This window comes from Notolabrus celidotus, chromosome 10 (genome assembly GCF_009762535.1).
Source record: "Notolabrus celidotus isolate fNotCel1 chromosome 10, fNotCel1.pri, whole genome shotgun sequence".
Lineage (NCBI taxonomy): Eukaryota > Metazoa > Chordata > Actinopteri > Labriformes > Labridae > Notolabrus > Notolabrus celidotus.
Window position 1 is genome coordinate 11,410,360 of NC_048281.1, and position 17,350 is coordinate 11,427,709.

The window sequence follows — 17,350 nt, forward strand, 5'->3', positions numbered from 1 at the left end:
TCTCACGCTGTTCTTCAGCCTCTCATACATAAAGTTTAATTTCTCTGTTTCTTTTTGTTAAGTGTTGTCAATATTCCTATATTAATGAAATATAACGACTTCTAGACGCCACAATTTGGATTCACGTTTTCGACAATCGACAATCAATTAAATTTAACAGTTAATCATGAAAATAAAAGTGAAGTTAACGGGATTAAAAAATAATTTGTAGAAAAAAAGAATGTAGTATATTTTACTACTCTTATATTAACCTACCAAACATGGAGACTTAGAATAGAGTCTATAATAATATCTGAAGCTTTAATTATCGAAGCATCAAATCTATTAATTTCCGTCATTTAGCTCTGCCTTTTTTGTGAGGTTTTGTTCTAAAACATTCAGTCCATCACGGGAAAATAGTAAAGCTATTCATTTATTTAATTTATGATTATACTAAAATGTCAAATTAAAATATCTGGCATCTAAATTTTCTGCATTCTGCAAAAACGATTCTTATAAGTGCTTTTAAAATTAAATTACACCCCATCAGATGCCTTAATGCTCCTGCTCTGTCTCCCTGCAGGTAGTGTGTGTGTTTGTTCGGGTTTTGGCACTTGGTTCAGCGTGTGTGGAGTCAGTGTGAAACAAGCAGCAGGATTACAACAGTTCTCAGAAGTCATGTTGGTCCAAAGGAGAATAAAAACTCAAAGTGTGATGGAGCTTGTGGCTGCTCGCGTCGTGTTTGGACGCTGCTGGAACCACAGATACACGAGCTGCAGGAAAGAGAAAGTGCCAGAACATCAGCTGCTGGCTGCGGGAGGAAGAGGAGGAGGAGGAAGAGGAGGGAGAGGGGGTCCGTTTCACTCTCAGCTCACAGACACAGAAATGAAGAAGATAATGAGGGATGTTTCTTTTTCAGTCTTTAAAGTTTGAGAAAGTGTCAGGCTCTGTTTCCCGAGGAGATCTTTGGTTTGTGTCGGCAGCTTCAGTCTCAGTCTGTCTGTCTGCTGCAGAGAGGAGGAGGAGGAGGAGGTGAGGAGGTGAGGAAGAGGAGATCCGCTCAGCTCCCCCTCCCCTCCTCATCATTAAATTAGATATCATATATTTACATAGTACAGAGTGTATGGAGGAGGAGCACGCGTCAGTCCCCGAGCCTCCTCCTCCTCCTCCTCCTCCTCCTCAGTCGCTGTCCTCCTTGTCCTCCTGGATGGTGGTGGTGGAATGGTTGTACAGTCCCTGCGCCATCAGCTGCAGCGCCAGTCCGTTCTTGAAGCCGCTGGCCTTCTTGATCTTGGCGCGCTTGTTCTGGAACCAGATCTTGATCTGGGACTCGTTCAGGTTCAGTTCCTGGGCCAGAGACTGTCTCCGTTGCTCCGTGATGTACCGGTTCACCTGGAACTCCGTCTTCAGCCGCTGCAGCTGCTCCGCGGTGAAGGCGGTGCGCGGCCGCTTGTCCTCTTTGCCGCTTTTCGACTTTTTCAGTTTCCGGGTCCTTGGGCCTGCAGTAAGGACGAAGACACGAGAGCGGAAATATGAATATTCAGCGCTCACCGACCAAAAACCGATCAACCGATTACTATGCTAGTCGAGGACAATAAAGAAAATAACATTTAAAAACCCCAATGTTGTTACTCAATTCCTAAATGTGTTATTGCATTAAACATATGTTTGTTATTAGATTTTATTGTTTACATTACTTTCATGTTTTGTTAATTAGGACGCACATGTTTGGGACCTCTCAGCACGTTAAATAAAGTCGATTAATTGATTTGATCATAAACTGAAACTTAAAGACACTAATCAGATCCAGACACACGCTTTTATCCACACGCACACACACTCACACACACACGCACACACACACACACACACACACACACACACACACACACACACACACACACACACACACACATATATATATACACACACACACACACACACACACACACACACATATATATATATATATACATACACACACACACCACACACACACACACACATACATACGCACTTCCCTCTTCATAAACACATGGGGGGAATTTGCATTACAACTATTACAGTATCTATTTAATGTTGTATATATTTTAACATCATGTAAGCAAATATTATAATATCACGTAAATAATAGCCTATTAACTATAAAGCTGCTGTTTTAACGTGTCGGATAAAAATACAACTTCCGCTGCAGCCTCACATGATAATAATAATGACAATAATTAATAATAATAATAATAATAATAATAATAATAATAATAATAGAGGGACTATATTGTTTTATTTAAATAGCAATTTTCTGAACGAGTGTTTTTACACAAATAAAAATAACCTGAACACAAAAGAGACACAGAGAGCAGAGTGTACACAGTGTTCGTAATTAGGGCTATAATAATAAATATTAAAGTTAAAGCAGCCTGTGTAGCGGTGATAGATGCCTTTATCATAACAGCGTTCACATATACGAGTCTTTAAACAGATGTCACACACACACACAACCACAGACATTAACCACACAAATTAATACATATTACCCTTTTTTTCTAGCTTTCGGTCACGTGATCTTAATCGTCATGTGGCCTCTGATTGATAAATTAAAATAAAACACAAATTATAATAAAGAAAATAAAGGAGGCTTCGCATCTTTAGAGGAAACCTTTCCAGCATTACATAATAATTAATTAGGCCTAAATACGACAAAGTAGTAGTTTATTTTATGTACACATTTCTATTATAAGTTTTTTTTTAATTTGTTAGCCTACTATTTGTTTATTTAGTTGGTCACACTTTTTTTTTTTAGTTCCTATGAAAATATTCTCACAGAATCGTGTCTCTTATTTAGTTTATTTATCTTTAACTTCTGACAGCAGAAATAAATCAGAACCCCTCAGAGACTCGTAGTTATAACGCTTCATAACAGATTTAAAACATTATGAAACAACACGGTACTGATTGTGTGGTTAAACAAAACAGATAGGTAATAAAAGGTGAAGATAAGACGATCAATTTTACGCATTAGACGCCGAAATATTCCATATGTTGGAGATTATCAGGTCTGGATTTTTACAGGATAGATTTTCTAAAGTGGTGATAATAATTTCAAATATTTTAGGATTTGTTTTAGTGAGAAAAATGTCAGAAACGTCTCATTTAGACTGCACGGGATTACCGGAAACGTTTCAAAATAAGACGCATAATAAACCCGTTAATGTGGTCTTAAAGCGCATCATGTCGTCAGGTCTCCTCCTCTGAATAAAATCCGTGTTCTGATGAGGAGCTGCCAGCGGGGAGGCTCTTTGTGTGTTTCACATATTTGTGTTTCTGTGAAGTGAGAGCCAAATCAAACACACACCTAATGGATTCAAAATGTCTCCTGAGCGCGTGGAGCCCTTATTTACCTTTAGTCCCTCAGTGGATCAGATCGCCACGAGCTCAAATCCGGTATACAGGACGTTACACCTTTCACGTTACACACACACACACACACACACACACACACACACACACACACACACACACACACACACACACACACACACACACACACACACTGTTACGTTAACATTAAACTATAACAGAGGACACCTTTATACAGGTACACACACACAAGTGTACACAAACACGGTGCACGTTCATAATTCCGCAGCATCAACAAGCAGCTGCTGAAAGTTACTGACAGAGTAAAGTTATTCAGACAGCTGATCAACCTGCTGCTCACAATAACACACACACACACACACACACACACACACACACACACACACACACACACACACACACACACACTCTCTCTCTCTCTCTCTCTCTCTCTCCTCTCTCTCCATCTCTCTCTCTCTCTCTCTCTCTCTCAGGTGCATGTGTTTTTAGTGAAGGTATTATTTTAAATGCATAATAATGATCTAATATAGGTTTTGGTCATCAGTATTTTTTATTAAGAAACTTCTCATTTAAAAAAGTTAAATTAAAAATGTAAAAAATAAAACGACTGAAAATAGCAGAATGCGTAAAGCTCAGGTTAGTGTTTCTTATTATTTTGTTGTTTTATTTGTTGAAGTTTAAATTCTAAATGCTCCTCAGTTTCTGTCGCTGTTTAATAATTGCTGATACATTTAGTTTTAATAACTAGTCTTTATAAACGCGGTTAGCTGTTGTCTTTGAATGTTCAGAGTTAAATCTAAATAAATGATTCATATAATTCATTTCAGTTTAAAGCTGTGTAGTGAATTAAATTAAATTTTTTATGTAATATTTGACTGAAACACGAAACTTCTTTTTAAATTAAAATGACTCAGACTCTAAATAAAGGTAAACACATCCACATATATTTTACATATTGTATTATTGTAATTTAATATGAGCAGATTTAAATCCTCGTGTTTGACAGCAGAATAAAGATTAACATTATTTTTTTTAAAGGTTATACATTAATAAAACTGGCTCAGCTGTGGTTTTGTAAAACGCTATTTGCTCTGCTTCCTTTCAAATCATCTTACTGTTTGAAGCTAAATTAAACAGATTATTAAAGTGTTCATGACTTTAAAGCAGCAGGTTTGTGTGGAAATAATCCCCCGGTATAAACACACGGGCGTGCTCTCAGCTGTCAGGGTTCTTCCTGAAACTCTTGCCTTACCAGATGAGGGCCTGTCCGAGTACCGGGTGCAGTAGACCCAGGCGGGCCACAGCAGCGGCTGGCTTTCCGGTGTTGGAGCGGCGGAGCCGTTCAGAACCACCAACGAGGAGGAAGTGTTCTCCACGGCCCCGCCGCCCGTCCTCTCCTCGGCTTTCACTCCGCCGCTCCCGGTGGAGCCGGCGGCAGCTGCCGCTCCTCCGCCGCCGCTCTTTTTGGGACTCGTCAGTGAGGTGGAGGAGGCGGAGGAGGAGGAGCTGTCGGTGCTGCAGTTTGAGTCCTGGCAAGGAGTCCCGGGGAGGCTCGGCCTGCTGACCGCCGGATGCACGCGCTCCCGGCCGGAGCTGTGCGCCCTCTCCCGCGAGCCGAGGCCGAGCTCCTTCTTACAGCCGAAGTCCGGCCGCAGGATGTTGTCGATGAAGAAGTTGGTGGTTCTGTGGGCCTGCTGCGCGACCTGCAGCGGCAGGATGGGCGGAGAGGGCAGGCTGGGGGCCGGGGAGACGCTCTCTGCCTCGCTGCTGTCCGAGCTGTTCGGGTCCCGCTGCTCCTCCATCGCTGCTGCTCTGAAGAACGTGGCTCGTGCGCTCTCAATCCACTTTGTCGGCCTGCGTTTGTATCCAAAAAATGCCACGAGGAAGCACTAACACATGGTGATTTCTCTCCAGAATGTGGCTACTTGCTGTAATTATTTGGTTGACACTCTGCCTGCGTAAAGGCGCTCCGGCGCGTCATGGTCGCTGACTGACTACAAAACTGTTATGGCTGCTTTTGCGCGTCGTTCTCACACAGCTCGAGCTTTTCACCGCTGTATGACAGTCGGATCTTCACAAAGTCCTCACATCACATTACCACGCGCACTCACCACACTCACACAAACTCCAACCGGAGGCGCATGAATAACATCTAAAGCGCAGCGGGCCAATCAGCGGCCGGGACACTTTGGACATGGGGTGACGACGTCCAATAATGTCAGGCGTCTCTGAGCCAAAAGGGGAGCCGAGGAGCAGCGAGCGGCGTCACACAGAAACCAAACAAGAGATTATCACTGCTCCGAGCGCGCTCTGCCTTGTTACCGTGTATCTGTTACATCTTATACAGCTGAGGCACACACACACACACACACACACACACACACACACACACACACACACACACACACACACACACACGCACACACACACACACACACGCACATTATCCGCGAGGATGTCTGGGTGGAGTGTATTTGCTGGTCTCTGGATCTTGTGGACCGGCTATGTGGGACCAGAACAAGATTTAGATTCCTAGAAGTCTACCTCCAGCTGACTCCTCCTGGATCCAAACTCTCTCATGAATCTGATTTATTTTCCTTAATTTGGCTCAAACATCCTCCATGATTTCAAATGTTAGACCAAAACACCCTGCACATCTTCACATGCTTCTACCTCTGCCCCCCTTCTCCAGCTCTGCTTCCCCCCCCCTCCATCTCTGCCCCCCCTTCCCTCTGAGGTGCACCCGCCTCCATTGTCAGCCTCTCATTGGTCTCCCAGGCCGAGCTGCGTAAGAGCTGTTATCAGTGTGTGAGGGACAGGGAGAAGCTGCCGAGGATAATTTAGGTTTTAATTACTCCACATTCCGCCTGATCGGCCGGACGTTTCATCACCTGGCTGCGCGAGAAAAAGCTGCTCAAAGGCTCTGTCACTGTCCGCGCGCCAAACACTCCATCACAGCCGCGCGCAGAGAGGCCCGATAGGATAATAAATGCAACATGAGAGACGTGCGCGTGCAGGCAGAGGAGCTTTCTCAGAGGTGTTAATAGAAAAGAGACTCGAGGATAAAAGAGAGGTGTGTGATGGAACAACTTCATCCATTTTAGAGCTTTTGTTTGATTTGTTTTCTGACGGGAATCTGGAGGCCCGCGCGCGCCAAGACCTGAGCAACACCTGTGCTGCTTTATAGAGTAAAAACTCCAACATTTAAAAAACATTATGAGACATTCCAGTTTTTATTCTTTGGATATAAAGACCTGAAATGTTTTTGAGAGTCGCTGTGATGCTTCTATAATTAATTAATGAGTGCTTCTCCCGCAGGAATGATTCAAATAAAGGGGATTTTAATTTGGTGATTTGGTGCCATAGAGATAAAAAATGTACCTGACTTCACTTCATATATTATATTGAAAGGATCTCTATGTTTCCTTAATGAACTGAGGTTTCCTGCGCCATTTAACAGTTTTTTTCGATTGCTTAAACACGATTTTGAAAACGGGCCCATTTCGTCAAAACACTACACACAATTCACACAACCACACACACAAGTAGCAGAACCCTCAGATCCTTGCAAAATGAACACTCTTGTAAAAACGATACACTAATTTATCCAACCATAGTTTGTTACCATCTGAAACACACTTTCATAGACTTACAATTTTTTTCGACTGATAAACACTAAATTCAAAAGTATTACACAATTAACAAAACCTACACTCAAGAAGCAAAACATCGGCCCAAATTTGCACCACTTAAAGCACAATGTCTTTTTGCAAAGAAATACACAGTGATTTTCAAAAACACTAAACACACTTTTATACATTAGACATAGAAATATATAATGATGTCACTTCCTGGCAAATTCCAAAGCACTAACTGTCACATTGACACACCTACGTATGAGCCAATTGGTTAAACACAGCCATCAGGTGCTCAAACACATGATTGCTTAATTGTAGACACACCAATCAGGGTTAAGCACTATAAAACGCAGCAGGTGAGTTCACCTGCAACTGGATACAGTATTTCATGTCTGTGTGATATTTGCTGAGCTTACAGGGTTATGCACACTGCTGTAGTAGTAGCATGAAAACTGGGACATGTTTTGTTGTGATTATCCATGTTGACATGTTGACTGATTTGGGTGTATAAAGAGCAGCATTGGTCTTGTATAGTGTTTGGTGAATGTATTGTATATTTGCACTTTCTCTGTGTACTTCACTTACAGTACTCTTATCACTGAGAAGTAGAATTGCTAAAAGTGATTTAGGTTAGCAGGAGTGTTTAAATGGTTCAAACAGAGTTAAGTCATATGAAATGTGTATGTTTCATATGGTAACAAAATATAGTTTTGATAAATTAGTGTATCGTTTTTACAAGAGTGTTCCATTTTGCAAAGGATCTGAGGTGTTCTGCTGCTTATGTGTGTGGTTGTGTGAATTGCTTGTTGTGTTTTGACAAAATTGGCCCTGTTTTCGAAATCGTGTTTAAACAATCAAAAAAAAACTGTAACTCTGTTTGAACCAGTCACACTGCTGATGCTAACCTAAGACACTTAGCAGTTCTACTTCTCACTGATCAGAGTGCTGTAAGTGAAGTAGAGAAAGTGCAAATATACAATTCACCAAACACTACACAAGACCAATACTGTAGACTGATGAACATATCATTTATTTATATCTATAAACCCAAATCAGTCAACATGGAGAATCACAACAAAACATGTCCCAGTTGTCATGCTACTACAGCAGTGTGCATAACACTGTAAGCTCAGCAAATATCAGACAAACATAAAATACTGTATCCAGTTGCAGGTGAACTCACTTGCTGCATTTTTATAGTGCTTAAACCTGATTGGTGTGTCTACAATTAAGCACTCATGTGTTTGCGCACCTGATTGCTGTGTTTTACCAATCGGCTCATGGTTGTGGTAATTTGACAGTCAGTGCTTTAGAATTTGCCAGGAAGTGACATCATGATATACTTCTGTGTCTAATGTATACAAGTGTGTTTACTGTTTTGCAAAAAGTGTGAGGCTGACATTGTGCTTATAGTGGTGCAAATCTGGGCCGATGTTTTGCTGCTTGAGTGTAATGTTTGAATGTTTTTGCAGTCGAAAAAAACTGTAATGGTAATTACGCGATAATTACAGTCCAGCAGCTATCTCTGACTCTTTTGTTGTTTTTATTTGAATATTTTTCATCGGTTAAACGGTTTAATAACAGTTCTGTTTGCCTACATGATATTTATGGTCTTACAGTTGATGTGGAGCCTGCAGGACTGCTCTATATAAGCTCCACAGATCAAACAAAACGACGCGCGGTTCAACCGAAAGCTGCAGCTTCTCCCCGGCTCGTGTCACCTTTAATAACGTTTTTGTAAAGTCAGACAGACAGACCTGCTGCTGCTGCCGGGATCACACACCTCTACACACACTTACACACACAAAATCAAATCTTCTGTTTCTATCCGAGATGAGGATTCAGGCTGAGGGGGAAGAAGCAGGAAAAACAACAAATGCATGAAGACAAATCCGAGAAAGAAATCCACACGCTCACGTTTTCAGGCCTAAGAGGTTTACCTTCATGCAACACAGCAAAGAGTTTTAATCTCTGCATCCTCTCAGGTCCTCGTGGCTCTGCAGGGTTTAAGACATAAAGGTACAGGGGCCCGACATCACTGACTAAACACCGAGGGTTTAATCTGAAGTCTCAGTGCTGTCGGGGGGAAGGGAGCTCTTTGACATTTATTTTAAAGGATACAGAAACAGATTCACCTTCTGTAAAGTTATTTACACACAATAAAATAATACACCTTATAAAACACTTTTCTTATTGATGTGACAAAATGACGAAACTATATTTTTATTTCTAGGAAGAAATAATGTATTATAATAAAAGTATTTATCCTCACCTTTCCCACAGAGCTGTATCGGTGCTGACTCTTCGTAAATATCCTTTATTTAGTTTGAATCAATTGAAATTAAATTAGCATATAGAAAAAGCATTGAGCTTATTCATCTGCATGAATACTAACTATCTTGCGTTGAAGAGAATGATGACCCTCACAGCTGCGAAAGCGCAGTGTTTCAGCACTGTGCAAATATTTAAAGACCTTAAGTTAAAAAATAAACCATACAATAAAAGTATAGATGTAAGAGTTGAGCTTCTGCAGGAGGAGCTGTGAGGTTTAATAACACAGAGAGAGTCGAGCAGAGACAGAGGAGCTGCAGGTCGGAGTATGTGAACATGGCGACCATGGAGGAGCTTACCTGAGGAGAGACAGCGCACATGAAACCAGCACAGGTGAGCCGAGTTAGATAGGAAGTGTTTCTTAATTGTGATTTAATCTGGCACACATTTCAGACCAAAAATAGCATCAACCCTTTTTTTTAAATCACAGACAGAACAGAAATAATCTTAAGAAAGAAAATTTGAGAATGCATTTGACGAAATAAAATGAACAACTTCAACAGTTTCAAATTATTTGTCATCAAAGTTAAAATAAATCCAGTTTTTAAAATAACTAAATAAAAGTATTTTATTATGACAGCAGCAGAGAGGAGACAGAGAAAGGCCCTCAGCTGAAATGAGACTGTTTTATTCCTGTTATTCCCCAAAAGTGCTCTCCACACCACATCCTCTGAAACATCTGCTCCACTGAGCACAACTTAGAGGAGAGAGACATCTAGCGGCCATTCAGGGTAACGCCTGTAAAATCAAACATTCATTCACACAGATGATACACACACTGTTCATGCTCAGAGTAATCATCTATAAACCACAGCCTACAAAAAGCAGCTCAATAAGGATGTTTTGGGGGATTTATTATTTTATTAGGAAACAAAAAACATGCAGCTAAATACTAAACAGAACCATGCACAAAAATCCCAAACAATGTATTTCAACTCATGTTAGATAAAATTGTGCAACTCTCTTTGCTGGAAAGGCTTTCTTTCAATAGCAGGCTTTCATCACATCCCGTTTGGATTACTATAATAGCATCCTGTACGGCACATCATCCAAAGTCCTCCATAAAATGCAATACATTCAGAACTCTGCTGCCCGCCTCCTCACCTGCACCCGCTTCCGTGACCACATCACCCCTGTCCTCCAACATCTTTGTTGGCTCCCCGTACCCTACCGCATACAGTTTAAAATCCTCCTCACCCACAATACCTCCACCACCAGGCCTCTTCCTACCTCAACTGACCTCCTCCACCATCACACTCCTTCCAGTAACCTGCGTTCCTCACATGCCAACCTCCTGTCTCCACCTCACAGAACCAAGCACCGAACCTGGGGGGACAGAGCCTTCTCCATAGCCGCCCCCACCCTCTGGAACTCACTCCCCTCCCATATCCAAAACTGCCCTGACCTTCAGCTTTCAAATCTCTTTTAAAAACCCACCTTTTTGAGGTTAGCTTTTAATTTGTGATTGTACTGTTGTTTTGTTTGATCTGTGTTATTTGTTCCTTGCTTATATTGATTTTAACAGTTGTACAGTGTCTTTGAGTTTTTGAAAAGCGCCATATGAATAAAATGCCTTATTATTATTATTATTATCATTATTATTATTAGGGCCCGAGCACCGACAAGGTCGGCGAAGGCCCTTTTGAAACCCGGGTGATTATTATTATTATTATTGTATTATTATTAGTATTATTATTATATTATTATTATTATTATTATATTATTATTATTATTATCACTTAAAAGTTAAAAATATATCCTTTGGGACTCAATCCTACACTAACATCACATATAATATCCCCAGCATTCATGAGGTGTGTAGCTGTTACACTCTGAGAGGAGTGAGGAAGCTTATTGATGACTTTCAGATGACCTGCCTGTTAGTCAAGTCAGCCAATGCCCCTAATTGTCAAACTTGTAACCCTGATATATTCAAAAGTAGTGAGTTTTAAAAAAAAAGGTCGCCCGTACAGTATGAGCCAACAAATAAGCCAGTCAGACCTGAACTGTTGCTTGAACATGGCTGTAAACATGTTTATTTCTGCTGTAAATATTAGCTTTTTTAAAAATGGGTGTGTATGTGTTTTCCTGTGCTTTTGCAGCTATCCTCAAGTGGAAACTCCATGAACTGCAGTTTTTGTTATTTCCTCATGAGCATCATGTTTTAAGACTGGAGGTTGCCGCTTGGTTGGTACACGATGCTTTTATTCAGAAGTTGGGTCCAGGATAGTTACTCTGGTAACTTTACTCGAGTCTGCTGAACTTTATTCCTTCTTGTGCAATCTCTCTCTCCTCTGCTTTCCATCTCTCTGCTCAGTTTGTGGCTGTTTTTGAATGGCCTGCTACATACTACCTACGTATGTAGCAGACAGTAGGTACTGCATACTACATACTGTGTTTGAATTTAGTCTGTAGTCTGACTGTTTCTAATGGATCAGGTTCTGCAGTATGCTGGGTCAGACAGAAAAAACGGAAAGTAGAAGTAAACAACGGCCAAGCAGGTAGATAACTGCTTCTTTAGCATCACTTATGATTTGAAAAGTGAATAAGTGGTTTATATGGAATTTAATAATTTTCACAGCACCTAAAAACTGAGTTCCCCCTGTCAAAAAAGAAGAAAATGAAAAAGCGGAAGGAGCGCTGTGCATTGTGGGAAACAGTACATGAGGGAGGACTGGTCCGCTGCCGACTGAGACATGTTCCTGAATCAGTACGACATCCGGGTGGTTTTGGCATACTGCAGGTTTTGCTCTTGTTCACATGCTACATGCTGAATTTTGGCCAAATCAGTACGTACTACTGGTATAGTAGGCGGTTTTGAAAACAGCTGGTGTCTGTGTGTAAATTAAGCAGCTGCTTCTTCTTTGTTGTCTTCCCTCCGTTTTATGACAGTGTCAAAGAGCCTCTACTGCCCCCTACTGTGAACCAATTATTTACAGGTATTACCTTAATCTAACTTTTTGCACCATATCATCTTTTTTTAAAAATTTGCTTAAGTACACAATTATCATCACACAAGAGGTGTGCACAGGGACTGAAAATGTAACTTAAAGACATTAACTTTGATATACCTAATACATTGATTCTGTTTTCAGTTAAAGCTGCTGTTGGTAGTCCTGGAATAAACATAAGTTCAGGGAGAGATTTTGAATGTCAACACTACCTCTCCACACCAGATTTCCCTTCCACTACATCCCTCTCCCCCCTCTCTGCTCCTGTAAGCCTCACCCACAAACAGATCGTAGTGCACACTCAATCAGGACGATGTAGGAGGACCAATTAGGAGATCGGTTCTGATTGGTCAGAGCTGACGGGAGCGATGTGGAATTTAAGATTGCTGGATAGAGGCATATGAAAACACAGAGATCTCACCATAACTTCAAAATACCTCATTTATTGATGGCTGTTGATGAGTGTATGACATTTTTGCCAAACACAACACATATAAGAACAGTTTTTTTTTACCCCATCCTACCAACTGCAGCTTTAATGGAAGTTAATGTTAAACCTGTTTAAAGTCAGACGGCCCACTCCCCTCCTGCTGCAACGGACAGAGTCGTCAAGATCCAAGTCCAGTAAAATATTTAATACAACACATTATATCCATAAAGGTCCAGATCTTTCTTTGTTTCTCAGGTAAACAAACCCAGTGTGGGTAAACTCAAAACACCTTCACTGTCAGTCAGCAGCTCACTGGTGCCCCTTAGTGGTGAGAAATCATAACATATTTCACAAAGTCTCTCCTCTCCGTGGGCAGCTTTTCATAACACAGATGTGTCATCAGTGAAATTACTTTAAACACAAATAGATTACGTTAAAGAAAAATGACTTCAAAGGAAGTTTTGATACTAATTCTTAAAATAACGTCCACATTAAAAGTTAATTAAAGAAATTACCGGGATAATTTTGATAAATAGATATGAGTGCCCAGCTCTAGTTAATCCCAGCATATTTCGACAGCCCCGAGAAACATAAACAAAAACATTTCAGGTGATTAGAAAAGAAAAGAAAGAGAAACTGAGCAGGACCTTGCATTGAGCCCTGAGGTATACCCCCATTAAAACAAAGCTAAACAAATCTATAGAGATAAATGTGCAAGCCTTTTCTTAAATACAATACATGTCTGACATATTAATAACCATCACATGTTTCATGGTGGACCTTTAATAAGGAACTGCAACCAAAGAAAGAAACAAAGTGTGGTTTTATTTCTGGATTATTGCACGAAGGGTTAAAAAGCACATCTAGAGCTTCATCACTGCTCCGGGGAAAAGTGACATTTGTTTACTTCCTCTCCTGGAGTACTCTCAATCATCAGATCTTCATATCAGTTCACTCTAAATAAACTGAAGTTGAAAATCCAAAATAAAAAGTCAAAGTCAGCGCTGTGTAATACTTTCAGTTCCTTCATCAAGGTCAGAAGAACGGTAATGCAGGAAAGATGAGCAACGAAACAAACACGGAAATGAAAGAGAGAAAGATAGAGACATCCGTTTTCTATGAAAAGAGAGCAGATTGAGGTTCATGTGTTTTTTCAACATGCAAATTTGTTTACACATTTAAGCTCCTGATCATATTCTAGAAACACTTTAGAGAGATGTTCAGGGGAACAAAATCGCACAGTTCTGTTATCACCCGTCTGTGTTAAATACTTGATTCTGTTTGGTAAAAAGCTTATAGCAATGGGGATCATTTCTCATCAGCAGAATACCAGGTTGATACCAGGAACAACCTGATCACGTCATATCAAATCAATCCACATAAAGGAGTCGGGCACATTTCCCCTCTGCCTGTTGACACTAGGGTAAAAACGTTAAAATAGAATGGAATGTGAGGCGCTATTGGCCTAGCGGTTTAAGTGTGCGCCCCATATGGAGGCTGTGGTCCTCGTCACAGCAGTTGAGGGTTTGACTCTGAGCCCGGGCCATTTGCTGCATGTTCTTCCCCCCGCTCTCTGCTCCCCACATTTCCTGTCTCTCTTAGCTGTCCTATTGAATAAAGGTGAAAATGTCCAAAGATATAACTCTTGAATAGAACGAAATGGAACAGAACACATCAAAGCAAAATGGAACAGAACAGATCAAAGCAGAAGGAAATGGAACAGAACACATCAAAGCAGAATGGAACAGATCAGATCAAAGCAGAATTGAATGGAACAGAAACAGATCAAAGCAGAATGGAATGGAACAGAATACAGTAGAATGCTTCTAATTGCTCAAACCCAGTAACAGCATCTCTCCCTCCTCTGTGGGCTGTTACATGGGGTAGCTCTGGCACAAGTTTAACCAACAGACCTTGTGATGAAACATGTCCATAATCATTTCACAAATCAATATCAGCAACTGACAAAAAGTCCGTCTTTATTTGAAACAATTTTCTCTGTTTTGCAAGCCTCTTTGGAAACTTCCTCTTTCTACAAACGGCCCTGCTGCTGCTGGGTTTTAGCCGCCTCAGCTACAAATCTCATACAGTTCCTCCCTCGCTGTAATAAAAGTCCATGTGATTTTTTTGACCTGCGTATGCTCTGTTGCAATCAGAGTTTCTGATTGAGTTTCTAAACATCATGCCCTGCCTCGGCGTGATATAAAAGATCCTGAACAGGAAGTAGAGGTGATACTGGACTCTGCAAAGCATGGCGACAGCAGTGGACCATATGAACGATCGGGTCTCGTTCACTCAGAATAACCCGCTGTTTGACATGTCGCTCAGCAGGACTGATCTCTACAGCTCCCAGCCTGATGGTGAGTAAACACAGCGATAAAAAAAAGGCTCAAGGTAGAAGCTTAGACAATTAGACAGGTCAATGAGATTTTAAAAAAAAGAGTAAACTTAAATACCTAAATATTATTTAGCACACAGCTTCAACACAGCCTCTGCTACATGAGCTCAAAAAATTAATAAATCTGAAAAAAAAAAAAAACTCAAATCACGCATATTTACCAGTTTAACTCATTTTATAGAATAAATTATTGTGTATATATTTTTAATTAAATATTCGATGTTAAATTGATACAAATATTGAATAATATATATATATTTTTCATAACTTTTAAAATATTTATTCTTATTGTTGAATAGGTAAGTTCATGTACAAACACAAAAATGTTATCTGCAAAATCCCCCGAACCATCCGACACCCGGAAGGTTGTAAAACTAGAAAAGACAAATAAAGGTAAAATAAAAAAAATAATAATGATAATAATAATTATTATTATTATGAATATAACAAAATAATATTAATAACGTTAGCAGGAAATAAATAATAAATGTGTAAATAACAACAAACAAATAGAACAAAATAAATATAAATATACAAATAAATGGTGTTGATATATTTATTTAAAAATATTTACCTTCTAAGTTTGTCCAATCAGTCATATTTAAGTGGATATTTTTACCCTGGGTTTTAATAATAATTTTTGTAATAATAATTATTGATAGTACTTGTAGAGCTTTTCTAAGTACTCGAAGTCGCTTTACATGAAGTGTGAAAAATATAAATTAAAATAGATAATAACTCTGCATTGTTGACCACTCGCTAATTCGGGTCTGAGTCTAGTTTCCCATTGTGAAGACTTAAATGATCAATGTTTCTTGGACTCAGTTGTTGAGTCTCTTTAGTTTCTAACACAGCAGGCTAACAAAAGCAACAGTCTAAGTAGTCTAACTTAGTATCAACATTAACCTTCTGGGTTGGTCCTGGAGAGATGTTTGTTGAAGTCTGAGCTCGTCTCCGTCTTTCCTACATTTACTGTCAAATCTTTGGAGGACAAACTCAAGATTCATGTCGTCTCTTTGGACATCCTGGCAGGAACTGTTGCAGAATGAGACGGCACAAGAATGCCCCTGCCCCTGTCGACCCTGCTTGAAACTGAAGAAGTTATCAGGACCTTTAACTTAAAAACTCAAAAAACAACAAAACAGTCTCAAACAATGAATCATTTGTCATAATAAAAAATGACTTCTTTAATTGTATTTTAGTATTAATAAATACATATGATAATAATAATTATTATTTATTTGTAGAGCAGTTTTCAAAAAACAAGTTACAAAGTGCTTAAAATGGGCAGCAAAATAAAACAGGCAGTTCATAAAAAGACACAAGTCAAGAGAAGGAAATTTTAAAATATATAAAATTCCCCTAAAAGAACTCTGAAGGAATACAATTCTTTTAAAATATATTTCTTAAGATAGTTAAAATAAAATGAAATAAATACAATAAAATTCAGATAAAATCAGGAAAGGCTCTATGATAAAAGAATGTTTACAGAAGAGATTTTAAAGAGCTCACTGACTCAGCAATCCATAATGTGATTATTTATTATCATAAGGAATCCTGAATATTTATTTTCCATCAAAGAAGTTTTTTTTTTTTTTTTTTTTAATTAATTGTTTCTTTCTATCACTGCCAAAAGAAAACATTTTTTCATGTTTATTTTTTTAAAGATGAGAAAACAGATTGAGGGAGACCACCTGGGATTAAATGAGCCTGCAGCCATGACCTCTAAGTGGCAGCAGAGTGCAGTGTTTGCTGACAGACAGCAGGTTTCAGATGCAGAGGTGGAAGACGTTTCTAGAAAGCAGCTCTGTGTAGATGAGATAATACAACATTATTACAGAAAGGCCATATTATGTTATTACCATTTTTCTGACTATAAACATGCCGATTCAGGAGTGAAATTTGAATCTCAGTTTGCACGTTAAACTTTGAAGACGTTTAGGTGATGTTGCTGCAGAAACTCACCTGAGGAGTTTGTATTTGTGAATATTTAGTGGAGCAAAGTTCAGTGCTGTGTCACTTCCATCCTCTGTGGCTCTATTTAAATCCTCATGAGTCATTCACCCAGCGTCAGCGACAGGAGGATGTGAAACTGGAGCGGCTCGATGGCATGCAGACACTTTGATTTTATAGAAGATGTCGTGCTCTGACATGTGGAGATGGGATTTTTCAGACCTCTGGAACCTTTATTTTTATAGCAGGACCCTTCTTAGTTTATTCACAGCTCAGAGAACTTCAGCTCCCC

General features: G+C 39.7%; 2 protein-coding genes and 1 long non-coding RNA gene across 3 annotated transcripts in view; 1 reads left to right on the plus strand and 2 right to left on the minus strand.

Annotated features, from left to right (window-relative positions):
* Window positions 1–281: 281 nt before the first annotated feature.
* Window positions 282–5,315, minus strand: LOC117820495 (homeobox protein engrailed-1-like). The gene is made up of 3 exons (XM_034694284.1): window positions 4,610–5,315; window positions 3,687–3,689; window positions 282–1,478 (listed from the first exon to the last, which is right to left on the minus strand). The coding sequence occupies exons 1-3, from the start codon at window positions 5,157–5,159 to the stop codon at window positions 1,159–1,161; spliced, it is 873 nt and encodes a 290-aa protein (XP_034550175.1). The 5' UTR covers window positions 5,160–5,315; the 3' UTR covers window positions 282–1,158.
* A 9,177-nt stretch (window positions 5,316–14,492) lies between these two features.
* Window positions 14,493–16,900, minus strand: LOC117820740. The gene is made up of 3 exons (XR_004632830.1): window positions 16,800–16,900; window positions 16,012–16,197; window positions 14,493–15,061 (listed from the first exon to the last, which is right to left on the minus strand). It is a non-coding gene; the product is annotated as an uncharacterized LOC117820740 (long non-coding RNA).
* The window catches only part of marco (macrophage receptor with collagenous structure), a 14,921-nt gene continuing 12,426 nt past the window's right edge, over window positions 14,856–17,350 (plus strand). Inside the window, exon 1 of the mRNA XM_034694648.1 lies at window positions 14,856–15,067. Within this exon, the coding sequence (XP_034550539.1) occupies window positions 14,959–15,067 (109 nt within the window). The 5' untranslated portion in view covers window positions 14,856–14,958. The remainder of the gene's footprint in view (window positions 15,068–17,350) is intronic.